The sequence below is a fragment of the Nelusetta ayraudi genome, unplaced genomic scaffold (assembly GCF_046127955.1).
Source record: "Nelusetta ayraudi isolate G7.1 ecotype Tasmania unplaced genomic scaffold, CSIRO-AGI_Nayr_v1 ptg000034l, whole genome shotgun sequence".
NCBI classification, from domain to species: Eukaryota; Metazoa; Chordata; class Actinopteri; order Tetraodontiformes; family Monacanthidae; genus Nelusetta; species Nelusetta ayraudi.
Window position 1 is genome coordinate 3,194,086 of NW_027466084.1, and position 27,096 is coordinate 3,221,181.

Consider the following 27,096-nt stretch of genomic DNA (forward strand, 5'->3'; position numbering starts at 1 on the left):
GAGCTCGAGACTTGCGCAGTGGAGAGAGGCGAGTCAAGAAAGCGAGAGGATTGTCATGTCGCCACTTCCGGCGTCGTGTCAGTTGAGAAAAAGAAGGTAACGTACAACAGTGTAAAAAATATATATATATTATCCTTTCCCGGTGGTTTCACGTTGTCTTTCCTAAACGATCCGTGAACACTGTCGACTCCACTGAAGATCTAAATGCTCCAGAAATGTCGCAACCCCCATTGAAATGCATCGTTCATTCTGACAATTAAAACACTTCCATTTACATCCATTCGACTACACTCGGTCACCTCACAGGAGGTCAGGGTCTAATTGAAAAGTCGCTTGAATGTTTGTTTCAAGGGCGCCATCGACGCTGGCAGTTCCACACGGAGCCATATGGCCAACGGACCACAATATCCAGCGAGTTTGCGCTGTACTCTTCGAGGAAGTGCAGCGAAACTGGTGCCCTTTTTAGCTGAGTTGGCTCCCATGAAAAGCAAATTTGTTGCTCTTCATTTTCCCACCCCAACGTCTGGAGATACGCCGTCTCATGGGAACGGATTTTAAACCTGCCCGTCTCGACAGATCGCTCGTTTAAAAAAAAATGCCCCGTAGAAAGGTAAGAGAGCGGCGGTTGTTTGATTCCGATTCAGCCGTTAGCGCAAACTGCAGATCATGCACACAACATCACGTCATTCCTAATATTAGCCAACGCTGATGGGGAGCTATGGAAATTAGCTATATAAAAAGAAGACTATGCTAGCAGCTGTGTTAGTGCTTTGCTGCAAATAAACAAAAATAAACGCACATTTGTGTGTAACATGAGTATGTATGAACGCTTTATATCTCTGAGCCCATGTTTTGTGTTGTGCTAACGCACATGCTAGCTGATGTTTGGTCGCTAGGTTGCGACCGTGTTGCTGTTCACTGAAAGTTGTCGTTGATTGATTTGTTTCCGGGGTACATATCAGGAATGAGAGTCAACTTGTTGGTGCGGTTTGTGCCTCATAAGGATAATTGTCCTCGGCTCAAGTCAGCAACGGCTGCTAATGCCAGAGAAATCGACTATTCTTCTGAGTGTGTGTGTGTGTGTGTGTGTGAGAGAGAGAGAGGGAGTGTGAGTGCGAGGCGACGCGACGCATCAGCACCAAAACAACGCTGCGATTGGACAGAATCCGGACAGGCGGTGCGTGCATTGGCCAGGCGTTCCATAAGCTCCGCCCTTCTCCAACACGATTGGGCGTGTATTATTGAAGTATTCAAATTGTTGTTTCGGAAGTGTCAAACTGTGGGGGGAAAAAAATGTGAGTTTCATCGGCTGTTTAGATATCGTTTTTGTAGCAGTAGCTTTATATAGCCGCTTCTTTCTTAACGTGTGTTTTTCAGTTCAACTATTTTTTATACGAACGTTACTCACAAAACACTGTTATCGGCATAGTGTAATGCACTGTATAAATATCAATTAAATCATTGCAACATCATTTCTGCCACAGCCTCTATTTACTTATTTAGATACTAATTATTCTTAAGAACAGTGTATTTAAATGTACTTTTGAATCATCTGCATCTCCTAATTGCTATTGATTTCAGTACGAATCGAGGATAACAGTACGGTCATTGAGATTAAAATAAATATGTAAAGCTGCCGAATTAAGGCCGAGGGTGCAAGTTCGTTTTTAAGACCATATCGTCCCATCTGGGCTGCATATTCAGCGGTAGCATTCCCCCCTTCAATATGCGTGATGTGTTCGTAGCAAATAGCTGGCTCTTTAGCTTCTCCAGTCCCCCAACCCCACCCCCACCCATCCAGCAGGAGTTGACGGTCTCTGGAGGGGCTGGAAGAAACCTCATATTGCCTGAGCATCACCCCCCATTCATTTCGGGGCGGTAAGCAAGCAGCCTGGCTCGACTGTGGATGGAAGAAGGGGACATTATTAAATTGCTCGACCGTGCTCGGCCATCACCGGAATTATTATTATTATTATTATTGTTTTTTTCATGTTTGAAGCCGAATTTATGGGGAGGAAGGAACGGGGTTCGCTCCGATCGCAGCCCATATTCCAACTGTTAGATGTTAGATGTATGGGGGGATCTGGAAGGCGCTTGTCATCTGCTTTAACTAGATCGGCGGTGCTATTCCGCTGTGCGAATAATCGGTAATGTCATCATCAGCCGGTGCTTCTGCTTATTTGTTGACGATTCGACCGAAGGGAATCAGACGGTGATGATCATCTTTTTAGTATGGGATCTATGTTGAATTATCCACTGGTAAAAACAAAAAAACAAAAAACAAAATAACGAAACACATACACACACAGGCATCAGAGCGGTGACTGTCCACCGTAATGGACCGTAATGTATTGTTTAACCGTGTTTCTTTCTCCCCCTCCTCTCTTTCCCAGAGGACGACCGGCAGCAGCTCGGACGGGACGGAGGATTCGGATTTCGAGCACACCGAGGGGCACGAGGGTTCGCGCAGGCGCAGCAGCGCTCGCCTTACTCGCGCGTCACTCCGCCTCAGCCAGAGCTCGCAAGGTTAGCTTTAGCATCTTTTCCCCTTTTCTTTCTTTCTTTCTTTCTTTCTTTTTTTTATTTTTGAAAAGACAAAACAATGTACTAAAGAATCTCCCCCACAACAGGACATAAAGTGAAAAAACAACATGACAAGGCGCAAAACCTTCTGTGTGTGTATGTGTGTGCGCGCGCCTGACAGCCGCCGTAGCAGCCCTGCTGTTCGTCTTTAAAGGCGAAGTACATCGTGTGACAACGTTAACACGACACATTTGATTTTTTTTTAGCCTTGAATGGCTAAAGCAGATATGTCCAGGGGTTCTTGCATTCTAACGTCAATGCGTTACATTTCAAATCATGTCACTAATTATACTATGTTGATTATGATGTTTATAATACACTGCACTATTCCACTATAATCACCATTACTACAATTTCTATTGTCATTCCACTGATGTTACCATTACTATGATTGTTGATATTACTATATATTTTTTTGCATTCTATTGTTTGCAACTAGTTACATTATATTAATTGGCTAGTTGCAATGTTTGCATTTAGTTGCAAAGATTGCAACTAATTCATTGCAATGTTTGCAATTAGTTGAAGTGTTCGGCACTACTAAGTGAAGTGTTAGTAGTGCCTAACACTTCAAACACCCTTAGCTGTACTTGCCACTTTGTTAAGAAATCCTTTTAACTGGTGATTTCGTAAATGTATAAAACTTATATTTAACTATGATTTGCCACTTTTTAAAATTGTCTTTTTTTAAAAAACAAAACAAAAAAACAACAACACAAAACAAAAACTTTATTCCTTGCATTGCTGGAATGTAAAGAAATTTTGAATCTTTGATTCAATAGCGTTATATTTTCATTTAATCAATTTTCTTCCCCAATGCAATAAGTGTGTTAATGCTGCTCTTCACAGCCCCCCCCCCCCCCACACACACACACACACTTTATTGGTTCAGCTGTGTGCTCTTCCACGTGGGAATCCCCCACCCCTAAGCATGAATGCAGTCCTACAGGCTGACCTCCCCCCCCCACCCCCACCACCACCACCATCATCATCACACACACACACATACACATACACATAAACTCAGCTCCCACCCCCTGCGTGACCTCCTTCTGCTGCGGCTGCCAGAGGGGGATTTACAGCACCGAGAGACAGGCTTGACACTGTTTCCTCTGCTTTTTGTCACCGTGACAAGATAGAGTCTCTGTTTGCAGTGCGCACAGCTCGGGGAACGTGGGGAACATCACACTCTGAGGTCACTGCTTCCTTCTAAAAGAGCTGGACTACTATGCACGCCTTTCTTTTGCTGTGGAGGGATTCGTATTTTGCTTAGCAGCTAAAGGCGGTTTTCCTGCACGTAACTATCTTGGTTTCAACGTCCTCGTTGATTTAGTGCGAGCATCACGTCTTCTGGATTGCCTAAAACCTTCAGGGAATAGTGTAACTTTTCTTTTACAAAAATGGCATCGTGATTTGTACTTTTTTGTAACTGAATTAAGACAGCAGCGTCTTTTTTCACATGCTCAGATTTCAATGCACTCGAGAAGCAATTTTCCAGTAAAACGACTTTGTTTTTTTTTTTTTTTTTGTTTTTGTCCTTCTAATGACTCTTCTTCCTTTCCCTGCAGACAACTGCAACTCAATACGGAGCAGCTCTCCTGCGCCGGTAGTTCGGAACGAAACCTTTGAGTCATCAGCGGCGGCGAAAGCGTCGGCGGTGGCAGCGTCGGTCTTCTCGTCCGGGCGCAGGGTGACACGGAGCCAGCAGGGGGCGATAAACTCCGCAGCCAAAAAATACCCGCTCCGCCAGAGCAGGTCATCAGGCTCAGACACAGAGGCGAATGGTGAGAGAGAGAGAGAGAGAGAGAGAGAGAGAGAGAGAGAGACCACGTGTTTTCAGTGCGTTTTAGGAGATCCCCGTATGTCCGGGGTGACAAACTCAAATACACTAACTGGCCAACATTAATAGATTTATGATATTTATTGAAAAAAAAAAAAAAAAAAATCTTCTCCAGATGTAACAGCGAACCTTTTTATATGGACCCTAACAAGTTTTGCTTTAACCTGAATATGCAACAAGCAAAGCTTAATACCATACAATAAATAACTTCATATTGCGCACATGCGAAATCATATTTCAAATAAAAAAGCGAATCAAAATAAATAATATTCAAATGATTTTTTATTTATTTATTTATTTGAAGCCTTCCGCTTTAAATTTCGACAGAAAGCTTTTTGCACAATCTAATAATACATTTCAAAATAAAAATAATAATATCCTTCTATAAGTCCTGATTGATGCGCCAGAATACCAGCAGAGCATTCTGGGATTTGTAGTATTAGCGGTTCATGAGCTGTATAATACCAGCAGGCCAGCCCTTGTAGTGATTTTGTATTGCCCCGCAGGCTGCATTTTGACACCTATGCCATACATTATACGAGAAAAGATTTCCGCTTTTCAAAATTCTTAAGAGACATGCAAATTGGAGAAGACCGAAACACCAGAAATGTTTCAAAGTGAATCAGAAAAGTCTTAACCGTTTGAAAAACATGTCCTCCTTCTCCCTCAGCGGAGGCCAAGCACGGCGCCGACCGAGACGAGACCCCTCCCCGCACACCGACAGGCAACGCCCCGTCGTCAGAGTCCGACATCGACGTCTCCAGCCCGGCCAACGAGCTGGTAGTCTCGCAGGAGGAGGACGAGCGGCTGGCCAAAGAGCTGTCCCTCAAAGAGGCCGCGGCCCACGACCTCTCCCACCGGCCCAAGCGTCGACGCTTCCACGAGAGCTACAACTTCAACATGAAGTGTCCCACGCCGGGGTGCAACTCGCTGGGTGAGGGGCGCAAGCGCTCAAACGTTTCTCATCGGATCCAAGTGACCCGACTCACTCAGCCTTCTCCATTGTCACTCCTGCTGTTTTTATTTACCGCCAGGCCACCTCACAGGAAGGCACGAGAGACATTTCTCCATATCAGGGTGCCCTCTGTACCACAACCTGTCTGCCGATGAATGCAAGGTAGACAGAACGCACGCGCCAGACATGAGAATTGTGAGCGAGCACTGGTTTGCTTTGTGTCTGCTATGCCAAAATCCCTCTATTGTTCATTTGCTATTTATATACTGAATATCAATGTTGGGGAAAGTTCACAGGATTTAAAATGAACTGAACTTCAGTGCGTAATTGAAAATTTTGAGTTTGCGGTTTCCAAAAATGAACGAGTTCATAGGTCTTTCCTTTCTTTTCTTTTTAAAAATTGCTGCACAGCCTATTTTTTTAAAAATCACATCACAGATTTCATCTTTGTATCCAATTTTGAATCCTTATCAATCTATCATTATTATCAGGTTTTATTTTAGCATTGAGAGGACTGCAGAATCCCGGCATTTCAACATCGTCAGTTTAGCTCTTTGTTGCCGCCCATTCAGTCCACACAACAGCTGCCTGCAGCTTTCACCCCTAGTTTATTCTCAAAAACATGGTGAACACCTGCTTCTTGAATGGTCTTTTTTGAGGAACAGGTAACAGGAGAGTGACAGTAGTAGATTTTTCCCCACCTTTTCCACCGAAAACGAGTTCATGACGAATCGTCCATTGAAGGCGCTGAGCGAAAAGCAGCGGTGAAATTATTTCCAGTCTTCATTTAGTTTCTACTTCCGAATATTTCAGTGGCTTTCTCCAGCCGTTGTAGAACAACGGGCCCAAATTGAGCTTGTCAATCTGCAAAATCTCACCTTCGGTTTGTGAGCTTTCTGCTCTGCAGTGGTTTCTTTGCTTAACGTGCTGGCTGTCTGTCAGGGAAAGGTATCGACGCGCGACAAACAGCCCGAGGAGAGGACGGTGCCGCAACGCCAGGACGAGAACAGACATTCCACAAGAAGCCAGGTCAGCGCACGGGTAGGTGGACACGGGGGTCCGGGGCTGTGGCTGGGGGTCGGGATGGGGATGTGGGCGTGTGTGGGTGGGTGGGTGGGGGAATGTCTGTCAAATGACGGCTGGCGCTCGAGACGAGGCAGAACACAAACGCAAGAGTAAATAATAATGTGTAAGGGAGAGGAGATCCCACACGCTGCTGTATTCCTCCTGGAGCAGTGTGAGCTCAGGTCAGAGGTCATGCCGCCATTGTGTCGTGGCCGCAGGCTGCAGTGAGTGTGAAAAGGGGCACCCGGTTTGATGTTGATGATTTTTAACCATCGAGGCAGAATTATACCGTTGATCTAAAGTAGCGATCCCAAGTTGTAATGTCTCTTTAGGCGTGAAGTACAAACTCTGTCTCTGTGCGTTATCACGGGGATGTAATGCGTTTGTGTTGGATGGTGTGATTTATTGTGTCTGACACACGAGACCCGGGGTCAGCAACCTTTTTGAGCCTTGAGAGCTACTTGATGGCAGCTGCATCATACGTGCATCAGCCAGTCCTGAAAAAACACTTTACCTTATATGTAATTATTAATGGTACTCATCTGTTTGAAGGCGCCGATCACTTTAATAACTCAACTCATTATCAACAATGATTTAACACGCTTGGATACAGATAATATCTGTATATTCAACGCTTCATTTCCATTTCTCCGCAATTGTTCAAATTTCCACACACTCACTTCAACAACGTTTAATAGGAACTACGTCCCATTTTCACTATTTGCCACTGACAAAGCCTTCTAACCGATCATGAACTGTGCTGCACACGTTCCCACACGTCTGCGCGCGTAAATGCGCATTTATAACAAAATCACATTCGTCTCTTTTCTTGAACGCACTTTTGAATAGTTTTTAAATGTCCACCTAAACGTCTCTCGACTTGACGCGTAATAAATACATTTTCAACGATCTTGTTTTTAAGGTATTGTCATTTTTGAATCAATATCAGTGCAGGTGTGATTACGAAAGAACAGCAGTGGCGTAGAATTACATTTTTAGACCGAGTCGTGCTATTTTTTTTTTTTTTTTTAGAACAGGCCTGCGAGCGACTCATGTGGCCCTGCGTACATTTATGCAGTAGTATAAATGTACGTAGCCATTATCATCTTGGGCATGTCAACTTTCTGGTCTATTTCTTTTGCATTTCTAATGTTCCAGTTGTAGGAGCGATGCCAAATGCTTTGCTACTGAGATGTTTGACCGCTCTTCTTGTGACGCACATCGTCCAACGTTGTCCACCAACATTCCGAACAAACAAATGCAAACACTTTGCATTTGTTTGTCACAGCGGTCAAAAACCGTTTTACAATACAGTGTTGTTGGGATTACTCGATAAAAGTAATCCAACTACTGATTACTCCTTTAAAAAAAGTAATCTAATTACATTTTGAACTACTTTTGTTTCATAAGTAATCAATTACTAATTACTTTAGTTTAAAAAAAAAGATAAAGTAACGGTGGAGAAGGTCCTGTTTCCTGCACATAACGTACAACCAACCACAATATGCTTTCATTTGGAACGAGATGAACTCAAAATAATGTTTGCATTTCCAGCTAATCTCCAACATCATTGTTTTCAGTTGTTTTTTTTTTCAAAATTTCAGACATTTTGTGGATAACAAGGCATTTTTAGCTTGCACAATATTTCAGAAAAGTAATGGAATAGTTACTTGACAAAGTAATTATGATATAATTAGCATTTTGGCAAGAGTAATCCCGTTACATTACTCTGTTACTTAAAAAGTAGTTTAATTACAGTAGTGGATTACTTGGTAATGGATTACTCGCCAACACTGGCGACATAGCTTCTTATATACACACCTGAACCACAGACAGATAGATATACAACAGCGACACCCACAGCCTAAATAGTGAAACAGCAACTCGCTCTCAGTTCAGATGAGCGCGGCAACATTGTGGCTGCTGTGCAAGTGTTAAAAATGCAGGTGCGACGTGCATCTCTGTGGTCTCAGGCACAGTCGGAGCGCCAGCTGCGCTACAAGGAGAAGGTGACGGAGCTCAGGAAGAAGCGGAACTCCACCCTCAACAAGGAGCAGAAGGAAAAGCACATTGTGAGGGCGCCAGATCTTCACGGGCTTCCGATGGCCTCCCGTCTTCAAGTAAAAAAAAAAAAGTACATTTCCCGCGCTGCCATCTTCTCTCTCCTCGCTCACCCCACCTCCCCCCCCCCCTCCCCCCCTGCCCCCCCAAACCTCTGACGCCAGGACCACCGCCAAAGCCACGGAGCGAGCCGGGAGCCGCTGCTGGAGAACATCACCAGTGACTACGACCTGGAGCTGTTCAGGAAAGCGCAGGCACGTGCCTCGGAGGACCTTGTAAGAGAGAAAACTCATCATCATCTTCTGCTCTCTTCCTTCTGCTCCTCCTCTCTGCCCGGTTCCTCTTCCTCCTCTCTGTTGGTTCGGCGGGCGGGCGGGCTCGGCGCCACAAGGTTCTTTGTGTTATCAGTCAGGCTTGCAACTCCTCCCAATATAATGGAGATATTATACTATAATTACATTCTTTTTTTTTCTTTTTTCTTTTCTTTTTAAAAGATGCATTTGGTCACTATTTGACTCCTACTCCTAACTCCATCTGTAAATGGACAGAGACGAGGAGGTTTCTGCTTCAAAAAAAATATTTATTTTCTTGCTTCGAGGGAGAGAAAAAAAAACAACGCCTTTGAACAGAAATGACCCCAGAAGTATAAAAAAAACAAAACAAAACAAAACAAAAACACTCAATGTGGGAAACTTTCCGTTTTACTTCAGGCCCACAAACGACTTCATTCCCCCAAAGTCATCTCAGGCAGAGCTCCCCAGAGCATTGTGCCTCTCTCCCCTTTCACTCTAGGCAGACTCCCTTTAGATGAGCTGCACCTGTCCTCCTCCTGGCGGGCCAAACCAACCGTTTTTGGGCACAGGGCAAAGTTCCCGTTTTCTGTTGTAAAAACAGTTGCATTTATCTCCAAAACAATTCCTGAGAAAAATACACAATAAAATAATTCTGCCAAAAGCGGTCAGTAAACTTTCTTTAGTTCACCATTTGTTCCTTTTAAAAGGACAAAATAATAGTTTTACAGTGACTTGAAAATCTCCCTGCTGAGGGAAAGAATACAAGCTGCAACTGCAGGTGGGGGTGAGGCAAGCTGTGTCTTCACCAAACCATCTAGTCGAAATAAATGCTTCCATATGCAAATATCTAAAACTAGGTCCCCTCAAAGAGGTGATCAATACGATTTAAAGACATAATGACCAAGAGTAATGACAACAACAAAAAAGAAGAAGAGAAGATAATCCTGGTCAGCGATGGGGTCACCTGTTAAAAAGGAGCCTGATGTGATACTCAGCTGATCACACCTCAGGACGGGACAACAGAACAATGCGGAGGGGAGAACATCTCCCCGCTTGCAGCGGCCTCTAATTACCTCATCACTCCACATTGTCTGCCCAGCGCTGACGCGGCGGCTCAGCCGCACCTGTTGTATCTACATCGGGGGATCAGCACTCACTGCTCCAGCGGTCACCGAGGTGGCGCAACAGGAGTTGGGTTTGGTCTTTAAACACTGAAAAATTAAGAAATACAGCAATTTTAGTATTTTGTTTTTATAGTATTATATTTTATAACACTGAATCACTTTTAATTAATCATCATAAGGCCTATGGAGCCCTCTCAAATTTTAGTTTGCCTTTCTTTGCAGTTGCAAGTAAGGATTTACGCCATTTGGTTTTTAAAATCCTATTTCCTATTTTCTACCGTCCACTCTTTATCCTGTTTTTTCCCCTCTTCACGTTCTCGATCATTTCTGTCCATACATTTTTACGACATTTATTTGTACGTAATGAGTTTTCCTTGAGCGCAGTCCTTGTTTTTTTTGTTGTTGTTGTTTTTTTTCCTTCCTCACGTTAATTTGAAGTCTTGTTGATGTCTCCTCTCTTCCCCCTTTTTTTTTTTTTTTTTTACGTTTGGACGTACAGGAGAAGCTGCGTCTGTCCGGCCAGGTGTCGGAGGGCAGCAACATGATCAAGACCATCGTGTTTGGCCGCTACGAGCTGGACACGTGGTACCACTCGCCCTACCCGGAGGAGTACGCCCGCCTGGGGAGGCTGTACATGTGCGAGTTCTGCCTGAAGTACATGAAGAGCCAGACCATCCTGCGCAGACACATGGTGCGGCCGCCGCCCTGTGATAAATGATTCATCCAAACCTGATTTACTGCCTAAATGCATTTAAACCCACCGCTAAGTTGTGATTCCACGGCAACAGTCAGCAGCAGCTACTCAAAGCCAACTTTGTCGTCGGATCTGATTTATTGTACAGACATTTCTATATATATACATATATATATATATATAAAAAAAATAAACTGCGCAGTGCCGCTTGAGGCCACCTGCAGCAGTCGCGCTCGTCTGTGGGCTCGTCTGTGAAGACTCACTTGTCCTTTGATTTGTCTTGACGACGTATCGTTATGCTTCGCTAACAAAGAAGGCGTTTAATTTATTCTTCCTTTTTTTTCTCTCCTTTGATGAGCGTTTTTATTTCCCCCTGACTCATTTTCACAAAAATGGAAACGGCTGAAGGTGCCAGCGAGACGCTTTCAAAGCGTCTGGTCGTGAAACAAGGAACGCTGTCGCTTTGCGGAGGCACTTGGCTGAAAATATACTGCGAATGTCCAGGCACGCTTGTCTTTGCTCGTGGCTGACAACAGGGAGAACGTGACCTTTAAAGAGGAACGCGGTTGTGTATAAACTGCAATGCTTTCAAATCAATTCAAAAAGAAGAGTCAAACAGGAAGAATAAATTCATGTTTATGTTTCAGTGGGAATTCGCTGCGCTTCAAGCTGAGAATCCATCTTTAATTTTAACAGTCTCTTGCATTGGTGCTTCAAAGGTCCAGTGGGTAAAACTTTCAGGTAGCCCCCTACAGGGCAATTCGCATTCAGGCCACTGTCAGGTGGGCAATGCAAGATGGCAGCAGGACCCTTATCTTACATATATGCACATGAGAACCGTTCTCAAGGGTAGGAAAACCAAATGACTCTCATTGTACTGCCAGTCTCCACTTTTATTCATGTATATATGGGCCACATGTTAAGCATTCGCCAATCTAAAAATCCTAAAGCAAGCCAAATTCTACACACTGGACCTTTAGTGATTGACCTCTTCTCTTAATAATCTCGGTCTCGTGGGGGCGACGCTTTATTACCGAAAGGTCCTTTTAAACCCCCCCCCCCCCCCCCCCCCCCGAACCGGAATTGACCCGAGTGCCGATAGTTTCCAACTAAATGCCAATTGATTTTTTTTATTTTTTTTGTTTGTCTAAACCCTGCAACCCCCTGCTCTCTGTGTTGCATCAAGGCAAAGTGCGTGTGGAAGCACCCGCCGGGGGATGAGATCTACAGGAAGGGCAACATCTCCGTGTTTGAGGTGGACGGGAAGAAGAACAAGGTAAACGCGGAGGAGCGCCACCCAGTGCTCCTCACCCCCGAAAGCGTCGCAAGCTGCTGCGAACGTTTTAAGCAACGCTTAAACAACACTGGAGTCAAATTCACCACATCTTCTCTTTCGTTTTTTAAACGGCATTTTGATTTGTTTTCACGACTTCAAATCCGAGACTGCTTGCGAAATGCATATTTAATGACCAGCGAAAGTGTGTTGGGAGGAAATTATATGACTTTCATTACATCAGACGCGCTCGGTGCCTCCAAGCGGGGCGAGTGGGGAAAAAAAACAAACAAAAAAAAACGTTCATAAAACGCGTTGGAATCCCGTCTCGTCCTTGTTTATCGTATCAATTTTTGCGGCGAAAGATAACACGCCGCCTCTCAAGGAGCCGCCTACGTCCTCCATCACAAGAGAAGATCATCAAGCGAGTTCAGTGAGCTTGAAGAAATACCCATCAGGGTTAGTGCTGTGAAATTAGGCAATTAAGGAGAGCATATACTTCTGAACACGCAGGTAGGACAACGCGTGTCTGCAGTGGAGGCAGGGGCAGTGAGATCTGAGCAGTGGTGAGCGTCACACCTCGTCAGGATCGTCTTTGCGCTCTCGTTTACTGTCGGGCTGTCAGCGTTAACGCGTTTAATCGCGATTAATCGAATACAATCCATGACCATGATCCATGTTTTTTTTGTTTTGTTTTTTTTATCGCATTTCAAACGTCAGGCCTGGTTCACACCGGAAGCGGAAGCAGTTAAAACTGCCTTGAAATGCAGTATGGCAGAATTTTACACGTGCAATTCGATCCGCCGATTAACCGCAGTTAACTATGAACGTTCTGCGATTAATCGCAATTTTAAAAAAAACAACAAAAAAAACAAACATAGTTTGACAGCCCTAGTTTATTGTCATAATTGCTCAAAAGGGTCCCAAATGTTCTCATCATTGTTGAACATCAGCTTTCGACCCAAAGGCTTGCACCCTCTAATCGTCTCCTTGTCTGCCTCCTTCACAATGTAACCCGTCTTCTCTGCCTTGCACATCTCTTCAATAGTAGTAAGTTCTCTCATTTCCCACGATGCACCAATCCAATCTGCCCATTTTCCATTTATTTCTGTTTTTATTTCATGCTGTACTTTAATCTGTCTTTAAACCAGTGCTTCTCAACTGGTGGGTCGGTTGAAAGGAAACAAACAAGATGTGCTTTAACTGCAGACTTTCAGCTTTAAGTTGAGGGGACTCATTCGAATCAGGTGAACGGTGGAGGAATTACAACAGTTTGTGTGTGTGCCTCTCACTTTTTAAGTGACCAAAAGTAATGGGACTAATTAACAATCATAAATCTACTTTTTACTTTTTAATACTTTGTTGCAAATCCTTTAGTAGTCAATTAAAGGCTTTAAATTTTAATGTACTGTATATTTGTGTGTGTGTGTGTGTGTGTGTGTGTGTGTGTGTGTGTGTGTGTGTGTGTGTGTGTGTGTGTGTGTGTGTGTGTGTGTGTGTGTGTACAGACAGATAGAGAGAGACAGAGAGGCAGAGAATGTTGAATATTTGTTTTGACACAATTCAATTCAATCATTTCAATCATTTTTTTTGACTAGACATGACATGACAGCGTTTTTATTTTTGTGAAATGATTTTGGGCCACGACTTCATTATCAGGAAAAAAAAACTTGCGGGTCCTGAGACTCCACCAGTTCAGAGCCACTGCTTTAAATTCTCGTTTAGCACATTGCTGCCTTTTATCACAGTAGTTCTCCCTTGTCAAGCTGCTGTAAACATAAATGTCTCCCGGAGATCAATAAAGCATCCACCTATCCCACCTGTCTACCCCACTACCCCGCCAACCCACTATAGATTTACTGTCAGAACTTGTGTCTGCTGGCCAAGCTCTTCCTGGACCACAAGACTCTGTACTACGACGTGGAACCGTTCCTCTTCTACGTGATGACGGAAGCCGACAACACGGGCTGCCACCTGGTCGGCTACTTCTCCAAGGTAACCTGGGAGACACGTCGTCCCAACCGCCAACCGCTTTCATTTTGACTCGTTGAAATAGAACTACCGCTGGGCAACGACCGGGCATGCTGTTGCAATCTGGAGAAAAGTGGTTCTTATTGCAACTGACTGGCCGCTTTGACTTGAATACACCAGAATTAGTTTCAAATGCCTGCGGTGAAATGTTAAAGGCTGACCAGGCAGGATGGAATCTTGATAACCAGGACCTGGGCTTCATTCAAAATGCTTTGACACAATTCTAAATTTCAATAAAACCTTGGTTTCGATACCGGTTCCAGAATGATACTTTCTTCTTTTTTTTTCTTTTTTTTTTCATACTTGAATGTTTTAAAACCAATTTGAACAATGATAAAAAATACATTGCAATTACAGCACAAAACTTTTCTTGACCATTTCTCTGGTGATTCACATCCGGAATTCCGGACCCTCACCGGGAAGTCAACTTTGTTCTATTACCGCGACATCCTGGACACAAATGCTGTATGTTTGATTTAGTTTGATTCACCTTAATGAAGTGGAGCAGCCACTTAAAGACTTCATTTTCACTCTGAAAGACGATTCGTGTTTCCACATTCAATAGGATATGAGCATTTCCATCAGTGCTACAAATGTACTGAAGTTGTACCCAGCCTTACTCTTAACTCATTAATTCCTTAACATATTTCTTTAACATATCAGTGTCAGTCCATATTTGTTATTTTTCAAGCTGAGCTTTTTCATTTTTGTTTCGGAGCAGGCCGCAACTTTCTGTCCTGAAACTCTACAAATGCTTTTTGCGAAGAAAAAAAAACTCATTATCGATGGACATGATTATTACTATTGATAACTGATGGATTGTTTTGCATAAACTCAAGTCTGTCCTGCTTTGAACAACAACCGGACTTAACTCTGAACAACTCGGAGCAAAAGACCTCACCGACCGACTAATGCCATTTTTCTCCACGCTCTTCATCATCAGGAGAAAAATTCCTTCCTGAACTACAACGTGTCCTGCATCCTCACCATGCCACAGTACATGAGGCAGGGTTACGGAAAGATGCTAATAGACTTCAGTGAGTGCACACACACACACACACACACACACACACACACACGCACAAACCACTGCACGTGTTCTTGAGTGTGTTTCTATTGCGCCTTGTGACCTTCATGCTGGCCTAAAGGGGTTTTGCGCTGCAGAATAACACCAAACTTTCGCTGCTGTCTGAAACTGTTGCTCCTCTTGGGGGGAAGAAAAAAAAAAAGCCTGCAGTTTTTTTTTTGTTTTTGTTTTTGTTTTTTAAGTTAGCAGCGAGAATTCTCCTGCTTTTCTTACCCGAGGCGAGACTTGGTGTTAGAGCGTCACCAACGAAAACCTCTGTCCGACCCCGCCACTTCCCCCCAAACCCCTCACCCAAGGTTACCTGCTGTCGAAGGTGGAGGAGAAGGTGGGCTCTCCGGAGCGCCCCCTGTCTGACCTGGGCCTCATCAGCTACCGGAGTTACTGGAAGGAGGTGCTGCTGCGCTACCTGAACAACTTTCAGGGCAAGGAGATCTCCATCAAAGGTAACACAGCCAGTATTTGAGTGTTGAATCTCCCAAAAAATATATATATAATCAACTTTTAGGACTAAACACATCAGGTAGCGTTAGCCTTGTTTCACTGTTACGGCACTAACATAAACTCGCTGCTGTATGTGGACATGGCATAAAGATTAGGAATATACAGTGCAACATTATATAGACTTTCATTGGAAGAAATATATGGATAAGATGCAACATTTTTCGAGGGCAAGAGTTAATCTAACAAAATATTGCTTCGGTCAAATGCTAATCGTTTTATAAAGCCACAGTGCAGCCACAGTGCAGGCAGACTCCGACTTCTGCCAATAATACGGCAGTGCAAGCTGTGACGTCACGCTCAAATGAGAACTGATCCTTTCATCCACTGATTCATGGGAGAAGTGATGAGTTTCTGTCTCTGCGTGCAGTCACAAACTGAGGAAAAAGGTGGAGGTTTAAAAAATAAGGACAAGATGCAGGTGATAGTGACGTCTACAGAAGAGGATTAGGGCCACAAGAAGAGAAAAAAGTCAGATATAACATACAAGCCACACAAGCCAGTTCTTTTTTATGTTTAAACCATCACTGAATTAATTATCAGCTCATCTGCAAATTCAGCATCAAACACAATGTGACTGTGAATCTGTCATCTGCAAAAGAAATTAGGGCCACAAGAAGAGAAGTTGAAATTTCGAGATTGAAATCAAGATTTCAAAAATAAAGTTGACGTAAAAAAGGCGAAATTTCGTAAATAAAATCGAAATTGTGCTATTAACGTCAATGTGAAGTAAGTCAAAATGTCGAAAATAAAGTCAAGAGGCCCTGCGCGCAAGTCTAGTGGAGTACTTCCATTTTCGCCAGTTTCCTGATTATTTTGTAACGTCGACTTTATTCATGAATTTTCCACTTCATTCACGAAATTCCATCCTTCATAATGTTGACTTTCTTCACGAAATTTCGACTTTCTTCACGAAATTTCGACTTTATTCACAAAATTTCGTCTTTCTTACGTCAACTTTAATCTTTAAATGTAGTCTTCTTTTTTTTACGTTGACCTTTTTCACAAAATGTCATTTTTTTCCACGAAATTTCAACTTAAAAACTCGAAATGAAAACTTAAATAAAAATCTCCCTCCTGTAATACTTTTTCTCTTCTTGTGGCCCTAATTTCTTTTGCAGATGACAGATTCAGTCACATTGTGTTTAATGCTGAATTTGCAGATGAGCTGATAATTAATTCAGTGATGGTTTAAACATAAAAAAAGAACTGGCTTGTGTCCAGTGGTCCAAACATTTAGTTTTCCTTGTAGGACTTCAAATTTTTCAAATATCTCGGGGTACAGAACTGCTTGAATATTGACAAATGAATCATCTTATGGTGCCAAATTCCGATATACAACAAAGTAAATCTTAGCATCTGTGTGCCAATAATTAGATCGCTGCTGATTGGCTTTCACATTAGAGGGACATGAACGAAAGACACTCGCAAACTTTAGTTTACATTGGAGCGAAAATTAGAAATTGCCGAAGACATCTAAAGCAAATCCGAGACTTTTGCTGCTTTGTACTAAGCAGCAAAAGATGGAAGTGTAGCAAACTGGATTTGGAAGAAATCCCAATTTGAATCAGCTGTAAAATGGCATCATATATATACATAACAAAAAAATTAAATAAATTATTTCCCAGACCAAGTATAAATCTCCACTCACTTGAAATATTTCCTTCACATGTGAACAAATTGCAAGCTATCAAACCATTGTTGAATTTATAAATCTTCAAAATTAAAATGGGCTCATTGTTCTCAAAAACAAGACACCAGAATGATCAGACACATGGACATTTTCCTGACGCTGTAAAATTACTATTATCATTTTTTTTTTAAAGTGCTTGCTTTTAGATGCTTTGCAGTCATAACTAACTTGCAAGAGTCTTTTCTCTCATGGGACAAGAGGCCACAATAAATAAGAAGGCCAGACCACAGTAGAATCGTGGAATAGTGAGAAATAACTCGCTGTTCCCTCCTGTCACAGACACTCTTTGTGCTCTTTTTGTGGGAATGTAGGGTGTATTTTTTTTTTTTCGTAATGGAGATTTCTGTGTAATTTTCAATTTTTAGGAAGTTCGCTCTGAACAGCTTTTGTCACGTCCGCATTCAAAATGTGTTCACGCTGTGCTGCCATGACTTGACCGCTCAGCCTCAGCCAGCCAGAAGAAATCAGAATCATAATAGCGGCATTGTGGCGGGGGAACTTTTACTCACTGTTCATAATATGGAAGGGTGTGATTGTAATTTATAATTATTCACATCTGATTTTTGGCACGCCCCCCCGTCCGGATTGTGCTGCTGCAGCAGCCGGGGGGCCTCACTGGGAATTTCCATTTGAAATCCATCTAAACTGTCAACAATTGTGAACTGTTCTATAGGATGAATGAACACATAGCTCATTACAATCCTGTAAGGAAAAGACCAGTTAGCCATTGTCTATATTAATTCCTGACAGAATGAACCTAACTTGCTGTATGTAGCCTCACGTTTACTGGACTGTGGTGGCAGTTTTGAATCATGCATACACAATATTAAGGGTACAGGACAGGATTGTATTTGAAATGAAATATTTGGCATCAGCCATAACCTGCAACATCAACTGATTAAAAAAAAGAATGAATTGATGGTTTTGGAGTGACATAAATACATTGTGCATGTCTTAGGCTTGCCATGTAGAATAAATGTAATGCTTTTTTTTCCCCCACTTTGTGTGGAAAGACAATGAGAATATGCACAGTAATACTGTACATCAGTGGTTCCATAACTGGTGGAGTCTCAGGACCCACTTATTTATTTATTTTTTTCCTCATCATGCAGTTGTGACCCAAATTTATTCCACAGCACTGAAATTTATTCCACAAAAATGAAAAACTCAAGCCCACTTTCTATTATGTCTAGTAAAGAAATGATTGAATTCAATTGTGCGTCCTGCCCTACATTTTCTTCATAACTGTATATACATTTTTAAAATCCCCGCCCACGAGACCGAGACCCAATCAAAACTTCACAGCCCAAAAGTTGGTCTCGATCCACCATTTGAGAAACGCTGCTTTGTATTGATCTCTCCAGCTCGGTCTCGAGTAAAGAATAAAGGTAGTGGAATTAGTTACAAGTTTTAAAACATCAAAATATCTTGTCAGATATAAAAAACAAACAAAAACAAAGATCAAGTCCCCGGTTAGAATACTTAGAGAGCAGCTCCTGCTGGACGGTTCGGTTCCGATCTGCTCGCCCTGAGTTCCCGCTCTTCCCCCTTTTCCCGGCCGTACAGAGATCAGCCAGGAGACGGCGGTGAACCCAGTGGACATCGTCAGCACGCTGCAGTCCCTCCAGATGCTCAAGTACTGGAAGGGGAAGCACCTGGTGCTGAAAAGACAGGTAGGACGCAAGTGAACGGTACACTGTCGAAATTTGTGCTGCCATAAATGGCGGGCGTGGGCAAACTGTGGCCCGGGGGCCATTTGCGGCCCGTTAAGCTTTTCAATCCGGCCTGCCGAACTTGAAGAAATGATATTAATAGTCAGTGAGTCACAAAATAGCTGTGTTTCATCCATTTCTTCTGTGTTTTAAGAGTCGTTTCAATAAAGAGCTGAATACTGTGCGGCTTCAAAGACAAACATTTTGTTGTAACTTTGCTTTGGTTCATTTTCAATTGACATTAAAGCACAGGTTTTCTACATATCCCATAATATTTTTTTTTCCCGATAAGTTGGGTCACCAACACGCTCCATCCATCTGCTCCTGCTCCGGCCCCTCTGGAAAATTTTGGAACCCATTGTGGCCCAGCAGTCAAAAAAGTTTGCCCACTCCTGGTCTATGATGAAAATTTCTCAATGCATTTAAAACAAAACTCCCTTGACATTTGTTGACATGACCTCAGTGTCCCGGATCCATATGATTTACTGTGATGTCTTTACAATGATCTTTGACAAGACACCTGAACAGTGCACTTGACTTGGAGCAAAACACTGTTCGAGCAAAGAAAATATAACAGTGCGAAACGATCACTTAAGTCGCAAAATTGTTTATCGCTGAATAAGAATAAGCCGCACAGCTTTAAGGCGACAAACGGCGACATCAAGTGATGACATTTTAGATTGCAGTGCTCTTTAACTCTCCCCCCCCCCCCCTCCTGAGCTCGCCAGTGAACTACAGTTGCCTGTGAGCACAAACCTGGATACCTTGTCCACCTTCTTCTTTGCTGGTTTATTTGAGGACGCCAGCCTTCACCCTTCACGTGTACTTATGGGCAGTATACTAAGCTTTTATTAGCAATCAGAAATCAAGCCAAATTTTACACACTGGACCTTTAAGTCCACACAGACCACGAAACTGCAACAGCTGAATTCCACCGATGTCAACATGCTAGCGGCACCGTTGTAGCTGGAACTAACATGTTACCTGTTGGTGGTCATTGAACTTTTGAGTGTTAAACATTGTGTGTGTGTGTGTGTGTGTGTGTGTGTGTGTGTGTGTGTGTGTGTGTGTGTGTGTGTGTGTGTGTGTGTGTGTGTGTGTGTGTTCTTTTTCCTGTCCTCCAGGACCTTATTGACGACTGGAAGGCCAAGGAGACCAAACGCGGTCACGCCAAGTCCATCGACCCGACAGCCTTAAAATGGTCTCCGCCCAAAGGAACATAGAGGAGTCCCCGCCCCCTCCCTCCCCATCAACCCTCCCACACACACACACACACACGCACACACACACACACATACCCCCAGATCCAACACACTGAACACCCTCGGACAGACCCCCACATGCTGGCTTGTTGACCCACCCTGACCCTAAACCAACCCCCCCCCCCCCCCCCCCCCCAACACATACACACACACACACACACACACACACACACACACTCCTGTACAAAACGCTTTGGTTAGTTAGTTTCACTTGTCAGGGTTCAGCCGTCACTGTCATGTTTCTGTAAGTTTCGCTCCAATATTATCTGACTCTCTGCAAAATTTTTAAATTTAATTTTTTTACACGAATCACAACATTGATGCAGAACATGATTTCTGGTCGCCTCATTTCTAAAGAGTTCTGTTGACCTTTAGGAAATAATCCACTCCAGGTTCTGCTGTCCGGCCTTTGTGTTTCGCCCGTCCATGTAAATCACAGTGTGTCACCAGCTCACTTGTATGTAAAACTGCCTTTTTAAAATCAGACAGGATTATTATTATTATTATTATTATCAAAAGACAAAATTATTCTTAAAAGACAAAAAAAGTCACATTCCACATAATATTTAAAAAGAAAAATCAAAAAACGAACCAGATGGCTAATTACGTTACGTTGTTTATTTTTGATATATTCATTTATTTCGCGTTTAATTCACAAGTCTTGTGGAGATGTGACGGTTTGAAAGCTTCCCTCCTTTACAACCTCATTGTTGTGTGGCCTTATAGAATACAGTCAGTAGTTTGCTGGCTGGCATACTTGAGCAAATAAAGGGATTTTAGTTCAAAGGTAAACTTCACTTCAACTTAATAACATTCCACTGAGTACTGTTGAATAGGGATTCATGTGGGGAAAAAAAAAAAAACAAAGCAGAAGGTTTTGCCTTCTCTAAGCCGTGTCATAGTCGTTGAGCGTCTCTACAGACGCTGCAGGTCCTCCGCCCGCTCGTTTGCAACGTGAAAAGCAGTCGTGCGTCGCCAGGGAGCTGCAGGCGCACCTGCTAATCCAATCTCCTGCGGCCGCTATCGAACCTGTTGACGAAACGCAGGCGGACGGCACCCTTGACTCACTGGGGGAGTGGACGGGGGCTGATTCGGACGGCGTGACTCACGGGGCGAGTCGTTCGACGGGATAAAAAAATAAATAAAAATCTTGCAAAAGTTGCAAAACTTCCCCCAAAAAACAGGGGAGAAAAAGTCTGAATTGAGTGTGGAAATGATCTGAGTGAATGAGACATGGCGGTAGCTGCTGCAACCCAGTGTAAAGCTGTAAGTCACTGTCACAAACAAACATACACACACACACACACACACACACACACACACACACACACAGCTCTAGCTGCCATTGGCCACTTTGTGGAGCTTCCTGTTTTGTTTTTTTTTCTTTTCTGTTAGCAGCCGTCTCATGTTGTCGACTGTCGGTGGGTTTGATGGGATGAAAAACTTTCAGCTGTGAGCTCACGTTCAGCTCCTCCTCCTTTTTGGGTAGAAGTTCTCATTTTTTTGTTGTTTTACTTTCTCTACCTCTAAACGCAGTGTTTTTCAACCGCTGTGCCGTGGCGCACCAGTGCACCGTGAGATAATGTCAGGTGTGCCCTTCCAAAAAAAAAAAAAAAAAAAATCATTTGGTTTTCCTACACTTGGGACGGTTCGCAGACATATATATAAGAACATGCATAGATCGGGGCTCTAGCTGCCGTCTTGCACCGCCATACTTCGCTGGCAAGCTTGGGAGGGGGCAGGAGAGAGAGGGAGAGAGCACTGCAATCTAAAATGTAACCACTTGATGTTGCCGTTTCCTCTCAAATTCTCCAAATATTATTATACACTTAACCTTTAATTGGTCCAAAAGACACCTACTAATGTTGCATTGTGGAGCGACTGTGCTTTCAAAGGAACGATAGCCTGGCCTTCCTCCTCAGCTGCGTGAGCGTCGAAAAAGGTTTCACACTGAGTATAAACGCATTAAGAGACTATATTGTCATTATTACACAAAAAAAGGTGTCATTTTATAATATCTTTGCTTGGTGGTGTGCCATGGGATTTTCTTCAATGTAAAAGATGTACCGTGGCTCAAAAAAGGTTGAAAAACACTGATTTCACTTTGTCACTGTACGGAACCTAAACGGAAAAGTCCCATTTCAACTCTTTTTATTCTGTTTTTTTTTTATTATTATTTTAATGTGTAAGAGTGTGTTTTTTTAGATATACGAAAACCCCGAAAGCTATTTATGTCTAATATGTCAAATGCGTAGAATTTAAAAAAAATAAAATAAGGAGAAGCCCGTTATAGAAAAGTCTATTATAGGACCGGCTTCCTGAATGTAGACGTCCATCTATGAATCTGATGCGGATGTGTGTGTGTGTGTGTGTGTGTGTGTGTGTGTGTGTGTGTGTGTGTGTGTGTGTGTGTGTGTGTGTGTGAGAGAGGTTGGTGAAAGAGTACAGGGAGGGAGAATCACTTCGACAGAGACGATACGGAAAAAAAAGGTCAAAAGGTCATTTGGTGTTTTCTCGTTGCATTCCAAAGAGAGAAAAAAATTAATTTTGCCTCGTGCTTCTGTTCTCCACTTATTATTTTTTTTTAATGGACAAATCAGTTTTACCACGATGTGAATTGCGAGCAGAGTTGAAATGTAGATTTGTCCTACCAAGGGTTTTCTTTGGGGAAATCGGCGCCTGTTTGTTGAGAGTACGACGGCAGCGCCACTGCAAGCTAATTGCAAAAAAAAAAATGGGGAAAAAAAAAAAGTAGTGTTTTCCACTACTTATTTCCCCCCAATTTTTTCCAATTTTTTTTTTTTTTGTTGCTAATTTCAAACAATAAGACGTACCGACCAAAATTGAAGAAAATCAGAGGCGTCTGGCCAACAACAATGTTGATGTTTTGTCTCAGTTGACCTGAGTTTTTATTCTTCTGCAAAAATTGTGTCAAAAATGTTTTTTCCTTCGTCATCAGAGTCATATTTGCATTCCTCCTTTCGAAACATGTTGGTTGCCTTAACATTGTGTTTCATCATTTTTATAAAACGCCCCATCTGTCCATTTGTGTCTTTTTTTTTTTATTTGCGCTAATGCATTATTATTATTATTATTATTATTATTATTATTATTATTATTAGTTGTAGTATGTGGTTGTTATTTTCTTTTTGTGTGTGTGTCTCCACTTGGGTCCTTCATGAACTTTTCTAGGTGTCGTGTCACTTGCCTGCAGGCCATGTTTTTTTTTTGTTTTTTTTTTATAATTTCAGCAACTTACTTCCAATAAACCGCTGTGTGTCTCTCTGGTAACGCGCTACTGAAAGAAGTTGTCGTCACACAAACTCACTCCCTCGCGGGAGAGTCCAAGCCGACCTTTCGAGGTCCGGGCCTGAGATCCTTCTGTGTTATAAGCGGTCTCTAATTTATTCTTTGTTATTTTAGTGTCCTCACATGTCCCATCATGCCTTGCTAGAATCATTTCACCGGTGTGTAGTTTAGAAGAAAGACAATTTGTGTGGCTAGCTGTCATATTTTGTCTCATTTATTGTGCTATCTGTGACTCAAAGGGACATTGATACATTTACATCTATAATTTCGTTTTTTCTTTTTCAAATTCTGATTATGATTATTTATTTATTTTCAAATTCTGCATTTTTTTTTTCAAATTCTACGTTGTATGATGTTGAAGTCAGTGACGAATGAGCACAGAAAGACGTGTGCGCCACCTTGGCTAATTTGGTGTGTACCAGCGGGGGCATCGCTATTGGCTGTTCACGGCAATATTATCAGCCCAGCAATGGATTAGTTGGGCTCTAAGAGTAAAGTGCACTTATTTTTTCTAAAGGTTAAAGAAATAATACAACTGAAATGAGTCTTTCCCCATTGGAACATTTCCCAAAACAACTCATGAAGCAGCAGAAAACAATTGTTTGCTCCACTCGGGACGTCGACAGGGGGGAGGAAAGGAACAATATTAGGATTCTGTTACATTTAATTGTTATTAAAGATGAGTCTGAAAAGTCTTGGAAAGTCAGCCAGCCAGCCAGCCAGGCTGTCAGTCAGTTCGTATTTACTTGATGGTTCATTAGTATTATCCTCTCCATGATGCCTCATTGTGGTGTGTTGCCCTTCATAGCTTCTTGCTAATCACAACGTCTCAATAGCGTCACCAGAGGCAACAGGTCCAGATTCTGTTTGAATGGTTTTGAGTCCTATTCAAAGCCCAGCAGCAGCGAGAGCAGACACGCGAGTAGCCCCATGTAGCCCCTGTCGTGCTTTTGTACTCGCTTCTCCGACCACCCCGCCCCACCGCCGCCACCCCTCACCCACTCAATAAAAGCAAATGGCGAAACTGTTTTGTCTCCTGCTTCGTTTGTTGGTTTGTAATCCAGTAACATGGTGGGAGGAGTCAGTGGGTGCTTCTTCTTCCTACACTCAGGTGCTGTGTCTCAATTCAGGGTCTGCATCCTTAAAGTACACATTTTGACAGGATGTTGCGTCATCGCACTGCGCGAAGGCTTGTCCCAATTCCCGAGGGTGCTTAGGACGCTCAAAATGCGCACTCGGAAATGCGCCCTTGTTTTAGCCGATTCCAAGGATGCACCGCTACTGTCCTTCGCGTACTTATGTATCCCATGATGCTTTGCGTGCTGCTGCAAAGCATCGTGGGATCCTGGGAAGTCAGCTGAAATTAGCGGCACGTACTGGCAAAGACACTCCGTATAAATTTAAGTATTGAAATTTCACATAAAATATTCAGTTTTAACATCGGGTTTTTATTTATTTGAATATCGAACGGCATCGTTAGATGGCGAACCAATGGTCAGCTTGATGCTATAAAAACGTCACTTCCGGGGTTGGCCAGCAGGAGGGAACGGCGGTGACGCAACGAGGAAATACGCCGAAGGCTAGACCGTCCCGTGTGGCTACCGGGGAGGCGGGGTTTGGTCACACTCCACACAGAAAGGTCCCAGGCCCGGAATTGAACCCACGACCTGCGAGGCGACAGTGCTAACCGCTGCACCACCATGCAGCCTGGTTTTCTTCCATTTGAAGCAAAGTTCTCACAGCGGCAGGTCGTGAGGGCCAGCGAGGTCTTCGCTCTGCTGCCCTAAACATTCTTATAATTGTACATTTCCCCATCAATACAATAATAAAGTTATTCTCTGTAGTTGTTATTTCACCGTCACATAATATCCACTTGTTTGCACCGCTTCCAATGCTGTACATTACTAATGTTCAGTGTCAGTGAACACCGTCAAACCGCGACATGAGCCAATCAGATATCTGGCCTGCAATGCCGAGGCCAGCATAGCTGACTTTACACTGAACTTGACACGTACGCATCCTGTGATTGAATGAGAAGCCCTGAGAATCTCTCGGGCGGAACTCGACCTGGAGATCCGGTTGCCATCATGGCGAAGCCACAACGGCTGAAGGAGAAGATGAGGATTCAGTAGCCAAATCATCTGCAATTGAAAGATTGTGAATTACGGTGGCGCAGTGGTGGAGCTGTTTAGTAATTTCATAGTTCAATTGTTTGTTTCGTCGATGTCTCATTTGAAACAGTGACAATGCGCGGTTTGTTGGACAAGAGTTTAAGCTCTCTCCGTTGCCGTTGGCTGACTTTTTAAAACTTTGACAAATCTCTTAAAGATCTTTGTATTTTTAAGTTCTCACAGGACCAGTGGCCTGAGTTACTTTGTCTCAATGATGTCTTGGTGATGTAATGTGTTAGTGTGATTCTCGAACCTCAGTGTCATATTGAGGGTGCTATGAGAGGTATTCATTTAAGGTGGACTAAATATGACGTCACTGATGGCCTATAGGTGTGAAATGCACAGCCGGCCGCTGATTTGTCATCGAGTGCTGATTTCTTCACGACACAGCACAGCACAGCACACACAGGGTTGCTTTTAAGGTCCTGTCCCATTTTGAGATATCTGTTTGAAATTCAGGCATTCAAGTGAAATTCACGCTCTTAATCAAGGAGACAGTGTGTGTGTGTCTGTGTGTGTGTGTGTGTGTGTGTGACTGCGATCGTGCATGCTCATTTTGCCCTGATGGTTTCCAGTCTGTCGTCTTCTTTCTTCTTTTGTTACCTGTTTCCAGACGCCCCCCCCCCCTCCCCAACTTCTTATCAAGGCTTTTCTATTCTCTTCACCATGTTTCTTTTCATCTATTGGAATCTTTTTCTGTGTCTGTGTGTCATTCATAGGTTATACTTTTTTTTTTATGTTATCATAGTCATTTCCGTTCCATTCATTTCCGTACTTATTTGATTATTCTTTGCTGCAGATGCCTAAATAAGACCCGTTTGGTTGCCTGAGATGACCATGACCTCACTGGAATTGCAGGCATTAAGGAAAGAACATAGAACAACAATTACCAAGGAGTGAGTCATTCCTCAGAACTGTGCAGAATAAAAGTTTGTCTGTGACATGCACATAACACATAGCGACCGCATTGTTTGACAGAGATTTGTGTCGCCATTGCTGATTTTTCCTTCTTTAAGCCAGCGACTTCATTCGAATCACTGACTGAAGGAAAACCCAGAAGTCAGCAACCCCCTCAGACTGAAACACAGCGTACCTCACTGTAATGAATAAAATAATAACATAATTAATAAAATCCCCGTTCTCAATTTATTACACTCATCAATTAATTCAGAGAAGAAGTTTGTTATTTCATAAGTAATGTTGTTGGGATTACGCCATAAAAGTAATTCAACTACTGATTACTGATTACTCTTTGAAAGTAATCTAACTACTTTTTTTTTAGACTATTTTGTTTCATAAGTAATCAGTGACTAATTACTTTAGTTTAAAAAAGATAAAGTAACCGTTGAGGACGTCTCGTTTCCTGCACATAACGTACAACAAACCACGGTATTCTTTGATTCAGACGAGATGATCTCAAAATATTGTTTGCATTTCCAGCTCTC

General features: G+C 42.8%; 1 protein-coding gene across 11 annotated transcripts; it reads left to right on the forward strand.

Annotated features, from left to right (window-relative positions):
• Positions 1-155: 155 nt before the first annotated feature.
• LOC142892369 (histone acetyltransferase KAT7-like) lies at positions 156-23,216 on the forward strand. 11 transcript variants are annotated; one of them, XM_076032490.1, is made up of 15 exons: positions 156-610; positions 2,394-2,526; positions 4,152-4,367; positions 5,094-5,357; positions 5,458-5,573; positions 6,321-6,419; positions 8,417-8,563; positions 8,669-8,779; positions 10,421-10,612; positions 11,802-11,891; positions 13,743-13,883; positions 14,863-14,956; positions 15,303-15,449; positions 18,764-18,870; positions 20,034-23,216. In XM_076032490.1, the coding sequence occupies exons 1-15, from the start codon at positions 596-598 to the stop codon at positions 20,130-20,132; spliced, it is 1,971 nt and encodes a 656-aa protein (XP_075888605.1). In that variant the 5' UTR covers positions 156-595; the 3' UTR covers positions 20,133-23,216. The 11 variants fall into 11 exon arrangements, with proteins under 11 accessions (XP_075888605.1, XP_075888609.1, XP_075888614.1 ...); XM_076032494.1 differs by having other exon boundaries at positions 157-610; positions 5,458-5,540; XM_076032499.1 differs by having other exon boundaries at positions 158-610; positions 5,458-5,540; positions 8,417-8,515.
• The last annotated feature ends 3,880 nt before the right edge of the window (positions 23,217-27,096 follow it).

Bases quoted from the DNA above. Each gene is read 5' to 3' on its own strand.
- LOC142892369 (XM_076032489.1), top strand. From the start codon at position 2,233: ATGGGATCTATGTTGAATTATCCACTG. The intron at 8,780-10,420 runs GTAAGAGAGAAA...TTGGACGTACAG, and splicing joins CACGTGCCTCGGAGGACCTT to GAGAAGCTGCGTCTGTCCGG. The intron at 10,613-11,801 runs GTGCGGCCGCCG...TGTTGCATCAAG, and splicing joins CCATCCTGCGCAGACACATG to GCAAAGTGCGTGTGGAAGCA.